This window comes from Megalopta genalis, chromosome 2, assembly GCF_051020955.1.
Source record: "Megalopta genalis isolate 19385.01 chromosome 2, iyMegGena1_principal, whole genome shotgun sequence".
NCBI classification, from domain to species: domain Eukaryota; kingdom Metazoa; phylum Arthropoda; class Insecta; order Hymenoptera; family Halictidae; genus Megalopta; species Megalopta genalis.
Genome location: NC_135014.1, coordinates 24,676,579 through 24,693,484, shown reverse-complemented (window position 1 = coordinate 24,693,484; position 16,906 = coordinate 24,676,579). Strand labels below are relative to the sequence as shown.

The window sequence follows — 16,906 nt, the reverse complement described above, 5'->3', positions numbered from 1 at the left end:
CGCCGTAGTTGCGGTTCACCAATTGATCTCGGTCACATTCTGCCTCGCTGATCTCGTTGCTCTCCTTGCTGTCGTTGAAGCTCGAGTTGTTCTGGTCGTGGTTCCTTGGCGGGGGTGGTGGCGGTTCCGGTGATCCAGAGACGGGGATGTTGCGGGCCGATCCTACGCTGCGACGTCCTACCGAGCCACGGGATCCATAATGATCGTAAGGGGCGCCGTATTGTCCGTATTGGTCTTCCTCGGGTGCACAGTTGGCCGGGTCGTCGTATTCGGGGGAGAAAACGTTGTGGGTGCCGCTGCCGCCTCCTTGGGATGGTACACGGGAGTAGCGTCCGTTTTGACGGGGCTGGAACACGCGTGGAAATAGCGGAATCTGCGGCATACATCATAGCGTATCGAAGAATGATGGATATTTTCAAGTCTTAGTTGACAACTGTTGCAAAGATATAATATAAAAAATATAACCACTGCAAAAGTTATCTCTGATCAAGGGAAGAATTCTTGAGTCGAATAAAAGCTTCGAATATTTTATTCTTTTAGTTTTCGTTTGAATTCATTAAAATAATCACTTATTATTAGACTGTGGATTTTATGCATTTATGCCAAGGTTGAGTAGTTGCAATTTGAAATAGCAAAAATATTAGAAGAATTCTTGTCAACAGATTATTGTTGATCTGTTAGAATTGTTTAAGGAAGACAGGACGTTCTGTTTAGCTTCTATTTGTTCCAATCGATGCAGACAATTTTTTAACTTCATTGTTACATTGTTTCAAACTTTTTAGAACTGTTAAAAGAAGATACGTAGTTTTACTGAACTAATTTTTCTTAGAATTGATATACTATGGTATGTATTGTTACGTTACACATTGTTGCATCATCTCCAACTTTTTGGAGCTATTAAAACAAGAAATATAGTTTTACTTAAGCTTTTTTCTTAGAATTGATGGTGCACATTGTTGCACCATCTCCAACTTTTTAGAACTATTAAAACAAGAAATATAGTTTTATATCTTACTCTTTTTTCTTAAAATTGATTTACTATGATAAATATTGTTACATTACACATTATTGCATCATCTCCAACCTTTCAGAACTATTAAAACAAGAAATATAGTTTTATCTAACTCGTTTTTCTTAAAATTGATACTATGACATATATTGTTGAATCATCTCCAACTTTCTAGAACTATTAAAACAAGAAATACAGTTTTATCTAACTCTTTCTTCCTAAAATTGATATACTATAATATACATTGTTACATTACACATTGTTGCACCATCTCGAACCTTTTAGAACTATTAAAACAAGAAATATAGTTTCATCTCTTACTGTTTTTTTTTCTTAAAATTGATATATACTGATATGATCTTGTTACCATAGATTGAGATCCAGAACGGCTATGAGCAGAAACGTTAGTAGGGTGTCCAACGGGTGGTCCCATCGTGCCGGAGTGTCCATTGCCAGGGTGGGGGAACGTCTGGAATTGCATAGCCTTGCTGGGGTCCATTTCCTCGCGGAATCCAAGCAGGTGGAAGGTCGCGTACGGGCAGATCTCGTCTTCCATGCCTGCAAGAAACGATCACTCAGGGTAGATACTGTCGTTTTGGTCGCAGTAAAACTACTCTATTGATTGTACAAGATCATCTCGCGGTGCATCTGAGGGCATTACGGACGTTCCATTTCGTCGAAATGCCTCTGTGACACCAGACAATCTGAGCGGGTGGGCCTCGAGACGTATGTGCTACCACACAACTATCACAACCATAATACCTACGTATCGCGTTCCCATGTGTTTCCTCTTCTCGCCCACTGTTTGAGGAGAAACATTCAGATGGGAAAGTGTCATGCACGTCAGTTTTATATCCGACGGCCAGTCGTGGCTGCGATTCCACTGGACAGACCTTCGACTTCCGGTTACACGATCGTGGAAAATATACGCGAACACCCTCTTTTAACACTGAATCCCCACCACGGTGATCAGAATGACTGGTTCCGAGATTTTTACTTTCAAATCGCTGGAATTATAGAGACTCTTCCGTAGGAAATAATTGAATAAATATCGTAAGTCAAGCGCATGTTATAATAAAAATGGCGGACATCTTAAATAAATTCAGTCTTATTTCCCCTTCAAAGTATTACGCGTCAGTCGCTTTTAGTGCTGGTAGGTTTAGTGTTGAACGGGATAACTTTTCCAAAATTCGACCAAACGCATTGAATCTTTTTAGGACGACGGAAGGGCTAATTTTTTAGCACGCGAAACTAGTATTTCTATCGTCTCGAGAAATCTCATCGTCCAATCTCAAAAACGTTATCCCATATTAAAAGGTGTCCATGTGTACAACTGTGGTAAACTAGAGACGCTTTCGAATCATGGTCACAGTTCCACGAGCATCCCAAAACAAGCTGGAGACACGTTCGAACGGTATCATCCGTGATCAGTCGCAGACACGAGCGGCACAGCCGGAGCTTAGAGTGAGAGAGAGAGAAGAAATCGAATGAGAAAAACAGGTGTTTCCTATGAGTGCGACGTGTGATCTGTTTGCGAAATAAACGGGTACCAGCGCAGGCATGCGAGGCCGTGCAAGATGAACAGGGGGGTGGGGGGTGGGTGTCGAGACGTGAGAACCGTGGAACGAAGAGGACTTACGAAGCCCGGTCGCAGCCGCCGGTTCAGCGTTCGCAGTCTCGCGATTGTCGGGGCGCCTTCGTCTTCGGGGACGAAGTGTGGTAAGATCGCTTCGTTCGGGTCTTTAACTACTTTTACCAACCTCTGTGGGATAGAGCCTCGGCACTGCCCATACGCGGCGGCGGTGGACATCTTCGGTTCGGCGGGCAATGATTCAACTCCTCGTACATATGCCGTCTCGGATCCCACGTCGAGTGACTCCTTATCGAACCTGTTCCACCTATCGAACATATACTACAAAGGTGGTACGACTGGCTAAAACGCTTACCGATGATCAGGGTTTGTGGCTCGCTGCCATTTCGGGTGAGAGAGAGAGAGAGATGTATATATATATATAGTTGTATCGTTCGCTTGGGACACTCGGGCTCACCGGGGCACCCTAACACGCAACGTACTTGACACTTGTGTGTGATAAGCGCAAATCAGGGAGAAAAGAAGTGTAATAATTGTCCACGGGGCGGGACGGTGGGGCTCACATCTTGACGCTTGTAGAGAAAAAACATATCTTTAAGCGAGGCAAACAATTAAACAGAACTGGCAGAGTCTATGATGATCGCGTGTGGGTATGGTGTTTGGGTATCCAAGGGGTAGAAGGGGTGCGGAACTGTGATCCTTCGTGGCTCGAAGACCATGGCGCGTTCGGTTGCGAATTCAGCTTCGTTTAGTTTCTTTGAAGCTGGTTGTTGGAGAAGAATTGTAAAATAGTAAGCTGACTGACTTTGTGTTGCAACGATATTTTCATGTCTCGTTAAATCTTGGCAAACAGAACGTTTCTTCGGTAGACTGATGACGTCGAGGATAAATGAAATCATTCGTAGCAAGATGTAGCTGCTACGTGGTCATTTGTTTCTGTTTTTTAATGATAGAACTATCGAACCAGTCATTTTGACAGGTTTCTGATTTTTGTTGCATTTCTGATATTATGAGAACGTTTCTATGAGATGCTTTTGGATAAACTTCTTTCTTCAAGCTTTGTACAGAGTTCGAATAGATCTAATTCAAAATCATTGTTATAAATAGACTGAGAATTTTATGCATTTATAGCTAAAATGAGCAGATGAAACAGAAAATTGTAAAGACTTTAAAATAATTGAAATATACCGTCACGTTATTCTTTACATATTGATTTAATTAAATGAAGAAGTACATTTTTGTCTAATTTCTGCTTCCTACAGTCAACGTGTAAACTTTTCATTTTGCATAAAAATCCGCAGTCTGGTTATAAAAGAACTACATCAGTCTCGTCCAACTCGTTGAATTCAAATGTAATATTCCAGTAATATTCCAGGATCACTGTAAACGTGATCGCTGCGAAACATCTTTCGCGCGAAATTCGATACCCTTTCCACCCCCCGGTCTGCGTGTATCTCGACAATCGGTATCGAGTCTGTCCGGCAATGGTGAGGTCTAACAATGTATCATGTGCGGTCCGATCGTGTCACGTGAAAATGAAAAAACGGTAAAGACTATCGTGCCGATGCGACAACATCTAAACAATTAGTTGGAATTTAGCTAAAAAAAATCATATTGTTGGCAGTTGTGGCTTACTTATCACTGTACCTCGCTTGATGCGATCGCATGTGTTATAGTTGGATCCGGGTACCGGGGGCAGTTTGCGATTCGGTGGCGCGATGTAGCCGAGCTCGTCACGAAGGTCCGGTCTGCGTTTGTCCAAGGTCGCTCCGCCGACTCCGGTCTGCTGGTACACCACGTCATCTGAAAGTAACCGAACCGGATGAATCTCGGGTGCTACGCTTTCACAGAGAGCTACGTGATACTTGATTGCACTGTCGGTCCACCGACACCTACAACAGGAAAATCAGCGGAGAGATTATTTTCCGAAAGTAGGGCGGCGAACGTCTGGATCGGTCCTCACCAAGGTAACTGCTTCTAACTCCGTCGAGGAAACGATCTTGCTGAGACCGATCCAACGGTTCAGTGACTTACGGAACATGCCGAAGCGATGCGCGCCGATTTTCACGACGTTTTGGGAGAAGGTGCTTCTTAAAAATGCACGGTGTCCTAAAGATGTCTCGTAATCCGGAAATGGAGGTTCTCGAGATCATTTGGAGTAACTTTTTCCTTTACAAAAGTTTTCTACGAGGCTTCGTTTACGAGTTATTAAGGGAAAACACTGATCAATGAGAGATCGCGTACGGCTGACGCTCCGCCCTCGAGACCTTTGCCGCTGCGTCAGACGGCCAGCGCGACGCGGTATTGGCCGCATGGGCGGAGCGCCTGCCGCGCCTCGCGCTGCGATTGGTCAGCGTTTTTTGTTAATAACTCGTAAACAAAGCCGCGGATTGCACTTTCGCTGAGGAAAAAGTTGCTTCAAATGATCTCAGAAACCCCATAATTCCGGATTGCGAGGCCTCGTTCCAATCAACGCTTTCACTGCCAGCAACCTCGAAAATTTCAGACGATTAAAATATTTTAATTGTTCAAATTGTTAAGCTTAATTGTGTGACGGCGATTGCTGTTTTAACATTTTCAGTTTTCGGAAACTATTACAGCTAGAAAAATGATCGAAAGTGTAACGTTGTGTATCTTTTTAAATACAGAATCCAGTTCAGCAACTCGATTTTGATTATCTTAATTGGATTAAAAATGACGCTCTGTCATTTTTACATTCAAAAATGTGAATGCATTTTCTTCAATACAAGTCTATTAATAGAGTAGTAAAAGTAAAAGAGTAAAAGAGTTTTTGAAAAAATTGCAATCGGTCGGAACGAACGAAAAGATCGAAAACGACGTGTTTCGACTACTTCATCCGAAGCTTTCCGGGAGCCACCTTCGCGCAAGGTCTCGCCGAAATCGTCGCGCGTCGCTTCGGCGCGTTCCCTTGTTAGAGAGTTTTTAAAAAAATACAAAAAAAGGTTGGTATACATTGTCCCTCGTAATATTTCTCGTCGGCTGATGAGATACCTCGCAGCCGCGTTTGCTCCGGGCCTCGAGTTCTCCTCGACAGTGCGACGCAAATCACCACTATGCCTACAATAATCACTACTACCGTAGCTCCGACCGGCACCACCACGTTTACGTCGATCCAGCTCGGCAGCCACGGGAAATAACGCCTGACGTCGTTGCTGTCGTTGCGTACGGGCGGTGCGATGGTACCTGTGTTTTCGTATAACGCACCGGAAAAAGAAAAGAGAAGAATAGCACTGAGTTACCTTTATCGCTACCATGGCCCTTCCCTCTCAGAACACAGATCACGATGACGGCAACGATTATCACGACAATTGCGGTTACCACCGGCACTACCAGATATATGTTTGCTTTGAAAATTTTCATCGGATCTTCCTCGTTGCCACCATCGTTCACGTCGGGTAGCTCGCGGGCCGGTGCAATGGTGCCTGGAACAAAAAACACGGCGACCATTCAATCCAGCCACCATTAGCACCGGCTACCGAGTGCCGCTGCCCTTTTAGTTTGCTGATCTGCCATACTTACCTCCGGTTACGGTCAGTGTGGCGAACTCGTACTCGGCCACGGCGAATCCGGCGTTATTGTGGGCGGTCACGCGAAGATGATACCAGCTGGCAGGGTCCAAGTCCAACACCACGAAATTGCCGTTCGGTTTTACATTGTTCGATACCTGGTTCCATTCCTGTTGGTGCCTAAATCGTTTCAACCGGTTGCCATTAATCTCTTGTCAAGGTCCATGTTGTAATCGAGACGATACCGAAAGGAAACTGGGTCTACGGGAGTCTTACAAATTGGCCTTTGACTCGAGCTACTGGTATCTACTGCGCTCCTATAGCAGCCGCAGTAGTTTTACAGGGCGTCCCAAAATTATGGCACTTGCGGGAAATGGGGGATTCCTGAGGTCATTTGACGTAACTTTTTCCTTTACAAAAATTTTCTACGAGGCTCCGTTTACGAGTTATTAACGAAAAACACTGACCAATGAAAGTCGTCCTTGGCTGGCGCGGGGCGGTCGAGCCAACGAGTGGGCGGAGCGCAGTCCCGCTGATTGGCTCGACCGCCTAGTGCTAGGCGAGCTTGCCTCTCATTGGTCAGTGTTTCTCGTTAATAACTCGTAAACGAAGCCTCGTAGAACATTTTCGCTAAGGAAAAAGTTACTTCAAATGACCTCAGGAATCCCTCATTTCCCAAAACTGCCATAATTTTGGGACACTCTGTATGATGCTTCGAAAGCTCTTTTTAAACGAAAATAAAGAGTTCTGGTATTGGAGGATAATGGAGATTCTATCGTATTCAAATTGAATTTCTTCGAAGATGACAAAATACGGCTCCTTGTGCCTCGATTCTATTTTTAGAAATAAGACAAGGTCGCAAAGAACTGATATACCAACAAAATAATGGATGTCGCTCAGATTTTTGCATCTGGACATCAAATTTAAAGTATCGTCGAATCGCAGAAAATTACAGCTTTGTCGAATCTCTTCTCGCACACCTAGAGGTGTCGCAAGCTCGTTTCTTACTTTTTCTTTTGTTCAACGACGAAGTAGAGCATCGGGCAACCACCATCGGACCAGGCGCTGAGATGAAGGGTGATACTCTTGGTGGATACTTCGATGAATCGTGCTGCTTCGGGGATGATTGGTTTCGAGCCTTTGGTGCGGGTGTTCAGCATATCTGAGGGATCGCCGGTGCCAATTCTATAAAAATGTTCAGTTTTGTCAGTTTTGGATTCCTGGTGCCATCGATGATTCCTATTATTCCTTATTATTGTTCTTAACTATTGTTATTATTTATCGTATAAGTACCCGTTGTAAGCCGTGACATAGATCTGGTATCTCGAGCCACACCACAAGTTCTCCAATGTGTGAATCTGGTCGGTGGAGCTGATCAGTGCGGTTTCCCAGTTGCCGAATTCGGGTTTGTAATTGATCGTGTAGCCGTGGATCGGAGCGTTGTCGGTCGGGTGAGGGCGGAGTTTCATTGTCAACGAGTTTGTGGTGGTAGCAGTTAAGGTGACTTGCGGGGAATGAGGAGGTGCTGTTGAACAAGAAATTTCAAATCATTCTCCAGTCCACTGTTGCTATAATGCTGCAAATTTTTTGATGAATCTCCGGATCATTGTTTTTTTAGAACTCGTTAACCCATGGAATCTCAAAGATTCTAATCCAAAATTTATAATTGTAAATTAACTGACTTAGGACAAAATCATTTGTACCATGAGGGACAATTGAAAGCCTTGATATGGAAAATAAATAAAACTTTAAAAATACACTCTGCTCAGAATGCAACTATGTATATAATTATACAGAATTTCATAGTTTTTTAAAACTTATTAACTCATAGAATTTTAAAGATTCCAATCCAAAATTTAAATTAACGACTTTGGAATACAATCAGTTGTACCACCAGGAACAGTTAAAAACTCTGATATGGGAAACAAAAAATCTCAAAGATTTTAATCCATAATTTATAATTGTAAATTAACTTAGAATGAAATCATTTTTATACTATGAGGGACAATTGAAATCCTTGATATAGAAAATAAGTAAAACGTTATTTCTTTTAAAAATTCTGGACCGAATACACTTTGCTCAAGATACAACTATACAATTATACCAAATCCCATAGTCTTTTAAATCTTATTAAGAATCTTTAAACGATTCTCCTCTAAAATTTCTAATTTTTAAATTAACAGCCTTAGGACAAAATCATATGTACCACCAGGAACAATTAAAAATCCTGACATGGGAAACAAGTAAAACGTTATTTCTTTAAAAAAAATTCTGGACCAAATACACTCTACCCAGGATGCAACTATACAATTGCACCAAATCTTATAGTATTTTAAAACTTATTAAGAATCTTAAAAAGATGCTCCTCTAAAATTTCTAATTTTTAAATTAACAGCCTTAGGACAAAATCATATGTACCACCAGGAACAATTAAAAATCCTGACATGGGAAACAAGTAAAACGTTATTTCTTAAAAAAAAATTCTGGACCGAATACACTCTACCCAAAATGCAACTATACAATTGTACCAAATCTCACCGTGAACAACCAGTTGATGAGTGACTGTGTCATGGCCATACGAGTTCTCGACGTAGCAAGAGTATTCTCCAGCATCAGTACGGTCTACTTCCTTGATAAAGAGGGATCCTTCGGGCAGCTGTCGCAGTCTGTCGCTCGATTGCAATACAACACCACGTACTTTCCAGATCACATCGGGCGCGGGTACTCCAACAGCGAGGCAGGGTAATTTGACGTCTTCTTTGTAGGTAGCCGTGAACTTGTCATCGAAGGATGCGACCTTTGCCGGTACTAGAAATCAAGATCACCTTTCAGTGAAGAACGTAGGTAGAGAAACGAGTACGAATGAGAAAGTTATGAAGTACCTCGAACACTCGGTGCCAATGAAACGATCTTGGAAGCCTGGCCCTCGCCGATGTTGGTGCTAGCGGTTACCCAGAAGTCGTATTTGCGTTGTTTGTCCAATTTCGAGGCCTCGTAAGTCAACTGGTTTGCCGGTACCTTTTCGCTCGTGGGTTCGTCAGCGTTGTCAGCCTTGGTGTAAACGGTGTACTGGGCAATGACTCCATTGGGCTGGCTTGGTGGGCGCCATGAGACGAGGATCGATTCGGGGGACATGATGAGAGCTTTGATCGCGATCGGTGCTTCGGGGGCTGTGAAATAGTTTATGCAAGTTACTATTCATTAATCATATTCAGACTGTTGTTAGCTGGAGTGTGGTAGCCAAGTATGGCATAGTTAAATTATGAAGGTAATTGTGTGGTAGCTAAAATATGTGGTAGCTAAAATAAGTCTCATAGTTGACTATCTGGTAGCTAAGGTATATTATTTAATTATCTGGTAGCAAAAGTATATCGTCTAACAATAAATACCCGAGTGCCAAATCATTAAGACTAAAAATGATATCATGCTAAAATATGGTAGTAGACTAAAAATGGTAGACAGCTGAGTGTCTCATAGTTGACTATCTGGTAGCTAAGATATATTATTTAATTATCTGGTAGCTAAAGTATATCGTCTAACAATAAATACCGGAGTGCCAAATCATTAAGACTAAAAATGATATCATGCTAAAATATGGTAGTAGACTAAAAATGGTAGACAGCTAAGTGTCTTATAGTTGACTATCTGGTAGCTAAGATATATTATTTAATTATCTGATAGCTAAAGTATATCATCTAACAATAAATACCTGAGTGCCAAATCATTAAGACTAAAAATGATATCAAGCTAAAATATGGTAGTAATCTAAAAAAAGGTAGACAGCTAAGTGTCTCATAGTTGACTATCTGGTAGCTAAGGTATATTATTTAATTATCTGGTAGCAAAAGTATATCGTCTAACAATAAATACCCGAGTGCCAAATCATTAAGACTAAAAATGATATCAAGCCAAAATATGGTAGTAGTCTAAAAAAGATAAACAACTAAGTGTCTCACAGCTGAATATTTGGTAGCTAAAATATGATAAAGGTAGACTGTAAAGTATCTGGTAACCAAATAATCAAGATCAGCTGTGAAAACATACCATCCTGTTCGGTTTGGCAGTGAATGGGAGCAGATTTAACGCCATCGCCGCCAGAGGTGTAAGCCAGAACCTGCATGCTATAATTCGTGAACTTCTTCAATCCGTGCAAAATGGTCTCGCTGTTCGGGGCAATTTTGGTGTCCTTGGTGTTCTCGTCGTACCAGATGTCAGACGGTCCATAGATGACCTGCGAAGAACAACTGTAGACTCCGCCAGAATCTCGAATCGATTTCACCAACGCTTACTAACTTTGTATCCAGAGATTACTCCATTGGCAGAACTGAGAGGGGGCGACATCCATGATACTCTGATTGTCTGGGAGGTGAGAGTGGTGCAGGTGGTGTCGTGGGGTGGTTCTTCAGGTACTCCTTCGGCAGTGTGTTCTCTTCGTACTTCGCTCATTGGTCCCGATCCAACTTTATTGAATGCTTGAACGACGACGCTGTACTGGGTGTAGGTTTTCAGGTTCGTGATCTGGAGGTGGTGTTCCTTGCCATCTTCCATGGAGAAGTCAACGGTCTCGTAGGTGTAGAGCTTGTCGGACGAAGAGAGTTTGTAGCCAACGTAGTATCCAAGAATCTCGCCGTTCCAGTCCTCGCGGGATGGTGGTTTCCATGTTACCTTGGCAACGTTATTGTTGTCGTTAATTGATTGTACAGATTAGACGTCTGAGTATCATTATTAGCTCTTTGTAAATATCTCCAGAAAATTTTATTCAATTTGTGTAAATTTCATGGAATCTATGTCATTTATAAACACTGTAAATTCACCCTAATTGATGCTCAGATTGTACACAAAAATGGACAATTTATGGAATAAAATATATATATAATAAAATATATGCATCTATAAAATTGTATGTTACTTGTATAGATTTTCTATAAATTGTACAAGTTGTATATAAATGTACAAGTTATATATAAATGTACAAGTTTTACATAAACTTACAAGTTGTATATAAATGTACAACTTTTACATAAACTTACAAGTTGTATATAAATGTACAAGTTTTATACAAACATACATGCTTTATACAAATGTACAAGTTTTATATAAACGTACAAGTTTCATATAAATTATGAAAATCGTATATACTTATGGAGTTTACAATGAGAATGAACCATCTCAATAAAATTTGCATAAATTCTCATATAGCATGAACGCATCCATTATTTACGCAGTCTACCAATTCCATTTCCGTTCTTTCAGATCAACCGGGATCCTTACTTTCAGGGTGTGCTGGTCAACGGCATCAACTCGAACATTGTTTGGTGGTCCTGATGGTGCTTCTTCGGCAGTGATAATGGTGACCGTGTCAGAGGGACGGGAAGCTCCAATTTCATTCTCGGCGACGATTCTCAGATGATACGTGGTGGCGGGTCTCAGATTAAATACTCTAGCGACATTTTGTTGGGATCCAGGTACGAGTACTCTGTCGATGTCGGTTTCCCATGAGCCTTTGCTGATCTTGTACTCAATTACGTAGCGTGTGATGGGGCTGTTTCCGTCGTAGGGTGCTGCCCAGGATAATTGAACGGAACGTCCGGATTTGTCCAGTACTTTCAAGCCGTATGGTACTTCGGGAACCTCTGCGACAATATTTACTCAATTAATATCGCTATATAAAACGGGGTAAAGTACGAGAAAGACTGGATACTATGTTAATATAATACATTAGATTAATATAATATATTAGAAATAATACTTGAATTATTGTTAAGAATATTGGAAATAATACTTGTGAACTATTTTTAAAAATATTAGAAATGATACTTGAATTATTTTTAAAAATATTAGAAATAATGCTTTAAATTTATTTTCAAATGTAGTTGTTATCAAAGCTAGTCATTATTTGGATTGTAGTTCGCTTTTTGAAATCAAATAATTGCAGTCATAGTCATAATAGGTGCCCACTGCACCCCTGTGTTGCTAGTAGCACAAGTAATAGCACCGGGGTGGACAGCTATTATGATTTCAGCTATAACCTTCGGACCTAGCTTTTAATTTTTGTACAACTATATTAATCTACTATTCTATATTTTAAAGAATTGCTTTTGCAAATTCTACTTTCAATTTTTGTTCAACCGTATTGTCGGAGTCGCAGTATTCTTTCGCCAATGCTCCAGTTTTACCGCAGTCTTTTCAATTTCGTTTTTTCTAAAAGTTAAAGGCGAACCTTGAACGATCATGTCGATGCTGGTGTCATCGCTTCCAAAGGCATTGGTGGCAACGCAGGTAAACAGGGCAGAGTCGCTTCGCTCGGTTCTTTTGATGCTCAGATCAGACAGTACTCCGTTAGCCAGAATCTCCTCTCGGATGGTGTAACGAGAATCGAGTTTCGGGTCCAGTCTCTTGTTGTTCATGTTCCACAAAATGCCGATCGGTTTCTCGCCTTGTGCCTCGCATTGCAGTACAGCCGGTTCTCCTCGTCGAGCAGTCTGGTTCTTCAGTTTGATCTCGAAGTGGGGTGGTGCTGCAATTAAAATCCTTATTGTCAATGGTTTCGCGCTACGGCAGATCACATTCTGTCACCGATGCCAGAAAATTTTGTTCGAAATAAAAGGATTACCATCTACAATTGTTTGAAATTTATCTTCTAGCAAAAAACATGATTAGACTAGACTGTACTAAACAAAGAGATTCTACAATGGAAAGTTAACACATCGTTTAAAATAATTCTATAATATTATTATTATTAATAGTATAATATCATTATGATTGTAATAATATCAATTATTATAACATTATTGTAATTATAATAATATCAATGATTATAATATCATCGTAATTTTATAATTATAATGATATTATAGTGATAATTGATATTATTATAATTACAATGATATCATAGTGATAATTAATATTATTACAATGACATCATAGTGATAATTGATATTATTACAATTACAATGATATTTTAATATTATATAATGATAACAATGATAATAATATTATTATTAATATTGTTATATTATATAATTTTACTATTGTAATATAACTATACAATTATTATATCATACAATTGTTTTAAACGATGCATTGATAACAATATTTTATAATAAGATCAAAGGATTCGAAATTCAAAATTTCAAAGTATATCATAAATTATGGAATAAAAAAGTGACAAGCCATCTAATCGGACGAGTTCTACACTGTCTTCCACTTGAAACAAGGTTTCCATGATAGAATGTAACAGATTCGGCTTCGATTGGCACTGCGGGAATATTCGACGATTTACCTTGAACGGAGATGAGAATGACAGCCGAGAGTCCAGAGCCAATTCCGTTGACAGCTTCGCAAAGGTAATAGCCTTCGTTTGTCTTCTGGATATTGTTAATTGCGAGGGTTCCATCTTCTACGCTGATATCGGGGTTGCTCAATTTCAAGTCGGTGTAATCGCCAGGTGTATCTCCTGCGAAGCGACAAGAAACGTCACGAAATCGCTAACTTGCACCGAGAACTTATTTCAACATATACTTGTATTTATTCCACTATAACAAAACATTGCGACAGACGAAAGTGTACGAGTATCCTCCAAAATATTAAGTCGAGTCATAAATAGTCGATGCAGCTGGGTAGAATCTATCGTTCGTGTCCACTCACTATGATTCACCGGGACAAACGAGATCAAGGGTTCAAAATAAATTAGATTAAAAATAAAACAAAAGGATAAAAAAAAGACGAAAGAATAAATTTAAAAAAAAAAACAAAATAAGTGTCTGATATAAAAAGAACGAAAGTATTTTATGACTCGACCTGATAGAAAAAATAAAATTGTATAATTGAATCAGAAATGACTCGAATATCAGACTCGAATTCAGACTCCAAAATTTCGGACTGGTCCGTAAAAATCCGATCGACCGCGAATAGTTCGCGAGATAAAGCCGCGTCTACTCACCGGTGGCTCTCTTCCAGGTGACCTGGGGCTTAGGGAATCCGTCAGCTTTGCATTCGACGCGCGCGTCCGAGCCCTGAGCGAAAGGCTTGTCGGTGGGTTCCAGGATCCAGCGTGGTGGTACTGTTACAGAACGATCGGGTTATTAACGTGTCCTGCGGGCGCATCCACCAATATCGGCAGTTCCCGGGAGCGAGTCGCATCGTGGCGTCCAGTCTCAAATTCTATCGTCTCCGAGCAAACGTTCTTATCGGCGTGACGGACTCCGTTATCGGAACACGTTGGAGACCGGAGCCACGAGGATCGGTCTCGCGGCATGCTGTGCGAGACGCGACTCCCCCCCGCAACTGCGCCGAACACTGCGTAGATTCGACATGCGGGAATTCGAGATGATTATGCGGGTGACTACTGCACGAACAGAAAGAGAGAAGGTGGTCAGGCAAGATAGAGAGACTGCGGCCGCGGGCCCTGAAGGGGCGCGCGGCCGATCATGCGAAGAGAGTCGCTACCATGATACTCGAGCACGGTCCATCATGCTGCACCGCTTCGAAAGTGATCTACGGTTATTCTAACAGGAGAAAGAGAAAGAAAGTGAAAGAGAGAGAGAGATAGCAAGAGAGAAAGATTTAAAGAGTATGAGTGAGAGAAAGAGAAAGAGAGAGGCAAAGAGTGAGAGAAAGAAAGACAGAAAGTTAGACAGACAGTGTCATCATGCGTGTTAGAAAATATCGACTACCACTACGAATGCATGTATACAAAATGAACGAGGCGAGACGTGTGGTGAGAGGCGTGGGCTGGGGGTGGGGGGGTGTCGGGTTCTAGGTGTCCATGGTGAGACGGGTTTATTGGTGGTGACGAGGGCTTCGGGGCTGATTCTCAGAGGGTGATTGGATGGTCGGTCGGTCATCTTGGATCAAGGACACGTTGTTGCGCGACGGGGGTACGGTGAGGTACTTAGAAGTCGACACTCGAATGTAATCTCACGAGAGACACAGCTCGATCGTAGGACCTACAGAGTCTCGCCGAGCGATCGCAACGATCCAACGACTGTTCGCACGGTGAAGAGTAGAATGATCGCAAGGAGAGATTGACAGAGAGAGAGAGAGAGAGAGAGAGAGAGAGAGAGAGAGAGAGAGAGAGAAAGAGAAGAAGAGAGAGATATAGGTAGAAAGAGAAAGAATGAGAGTGTATGTGAGATAGATAGATGAGATAGATAGAGAGAAAGAAAGAGTGAAAGAGAGAAAAAGAGAGAGAGAGAGAGAGAGAGAGAGAGAGAGAGAGAGTACTGCGACACGATTGGTGCGCCAGTAGAGAACGAGTGTCGTGTAGCCTACCCGGGGTACCTGGGTCTACTGTTTGCCAAACGATGCTCGGAAGCCAGCGAAAAGTGTGTGTCCGTCGAGGCGAACGTCAGCAACGACGAGAGCATGACAACGAGACAGGGGGGGAATCAAACGAGGCGAGATACTTATTGTCATAGCCACAAAATATGTACGATGCGGTTCAAGCTCAACCAACTTTTGCTCGGGCGGTGGTGGTGGGGGGCGGGACACGTGGGACTCTGGGCGTGTGAATTTTGCGTTCGCTATTCGGCTGATAAACACAGGCGGAACCAGACAGGGCTTGGAGAAAGACACGAAAGAAAGTATATATACAGAGACAGTAGAGAAACAGAAATAAAGAGAGAAAGAGTGTACAGGGTCTCTCCCGAATATGCAAGCCCTCGGAAGGGTCGGAGGTCGTCCGAAGTCACTGTTCCCTCGGCGGAGATCTCCGTTAACGCATCCGAGACTTCGTCGACGAGTTATTGAAAAGAGACGCGGACCAATCGGAGAACTGGTATAGTAAATTCTCCCCAATTGACGCTCGGATTCTGCAGAAAAATGAACAATCTGGGAAGAGGAGATGCGATTATTATGCAGCCTTGCTGCTCGTTTTCATAGTTGTAACAATCGGTAACTATAACAACGAACTACGAGGCTTGAACAATCATATTTCCTTCTCCCAAATTATCCATTTTCTTTGTACAATCTGAACGTCGATTGGGGAGAATTTACTGTGCAGTAATGTCTCTCTAATTGACGCTCAGTAATGTCTCTCTGATTGTCCGCAAAAATGGACAATTTAGAAAGAGAAGATTATTCGATTCTTGCGGTTCATTTTTATAGTTACCGATTGTCAACAACTATAAAAACGAGTTGCAAGGCTCGAATAATCTCCTCTTCCCAAAGCGTCAATTTTTGTGGACAATCTGATTAGAGAGACATATTCCGTTTCCTGTGAATGACTCGTCGACGAAGCCGCGACGAAGATCCTCGCTAGGAAGAAAAGCGTCTTCAAGCGATCCAAAGAATCCGGAGACTTGCGACATTTCCGAGACACCCAATACGTAGAAAAATAGAGAGAGAAAGAGAGAGAGATATATAGAGAGACAAGGATCGGCGCGCAAGAGAGTCGTCCCCGGCGACGAAAGCAACGCACTCTGTCATCCGGTGAGAACTGAAATCCAGAAAGCTTCCGCGCAAGGTAAAACACGACAGCTTCGGCAACGACGAAGAGATGCATCAACTCAAAGCCTGCAATCAAATACTCTCCGGCCGGTCGCGGTCGCGGCGCGGCGGTTTCTCGGGTCATTCCATCGTTCGCCGATAAAAATCGTCGTTCGTGTGGAACCGGTCAATCATTCGTAGCTCTCATTAAGGCTGGCCCCCTAACCGTGAACTCTTAAGATCGCCTCGTGCACCGCCTTCCCCGACGGATTGCTAGCGACACAAGTGTAACGTCCGGCGTGTTCCGGCGTGACCACCTCGATCAGCATTAGGCTGGTCCGCGGGCCCAGT

The 16,906-nt window shown here is 42.2% G+C and overlaps 1 protein-coding gene across 48 annotated transcripts in view; it reads right to left on the bottom strand.

Annotated features, from left to right (window-relative positions):
* Positions 1–16,906, bottom strand: part of Dscam1 (Down syndrome cell adhesion molecule 1) — a 171,053-nt gene that overhangs the window by 8,741 nt on the left and 145,406 nt on the right. For 27 of the 48 annotated variants that reach the window (XM_076518815.1, XM_076518803.1, XM_076518804.1 and 24 more), the window contains 16 exons: positions 14,070–14,189; positions 13,410–13,583; positions 12,348–12,644; positions 11,399–11,760; positions 10,421–10,792; positions 10,172–10,358; positions 9,010–9,297; positions 8,666–8,935; positions 7,421–7,652; positions 7,136–7,312; positions 6,141–6,307; positions 5,574–5,804; positions 4,236–4,403; positions 2,770–2,907; positions 1,377–1,567; positions 1–346 (listed from right to left, as the gene is read on the bottom strand). In XM_076518815.1, coding sequence (XP_076374930.1) covers positions 1–346; positions 1,377–1,567; positions 2,770–2,907; positions 4,236–4,403; positions 5,574–5,804; positions 6,141–6,307; positions 7,136–7,312; positions 7,421–7,652; positions 8,666–8,935; positions 9,010–9,297; positions 10,172–10,358; positions 10,421–10,792; positions 11,399–11,760; positions 12,348–12,644; positions 13,410–13,583; positions 14,070–14,189 — 3,720 coding nt within the window. Of the gene's footprint in view, positions 347–1,376; positions 1,568–2,769; positions 2,908–4,235; positions 4,404–5,573; positions 5,805–5,860; positions 6,044–6,140; positions 6,308–7,135; positions 7,313–7,420; positions 7,653–8,665; positions 8,936–9,009; positions 9,298–10,171; positions 10,359–10,420; positions 10,793–11,398; positions 11,761–12,347; positions 12,645–13,409; positions 13,584–14,069; positions 14,190–16,906 lie in introns of all 48 variants that reach the window. The other 21 variants (XM_033470791.2, XM_076518833.1, XM_076518842.1 and 18 more) reach the window with 1 other exon arrangement.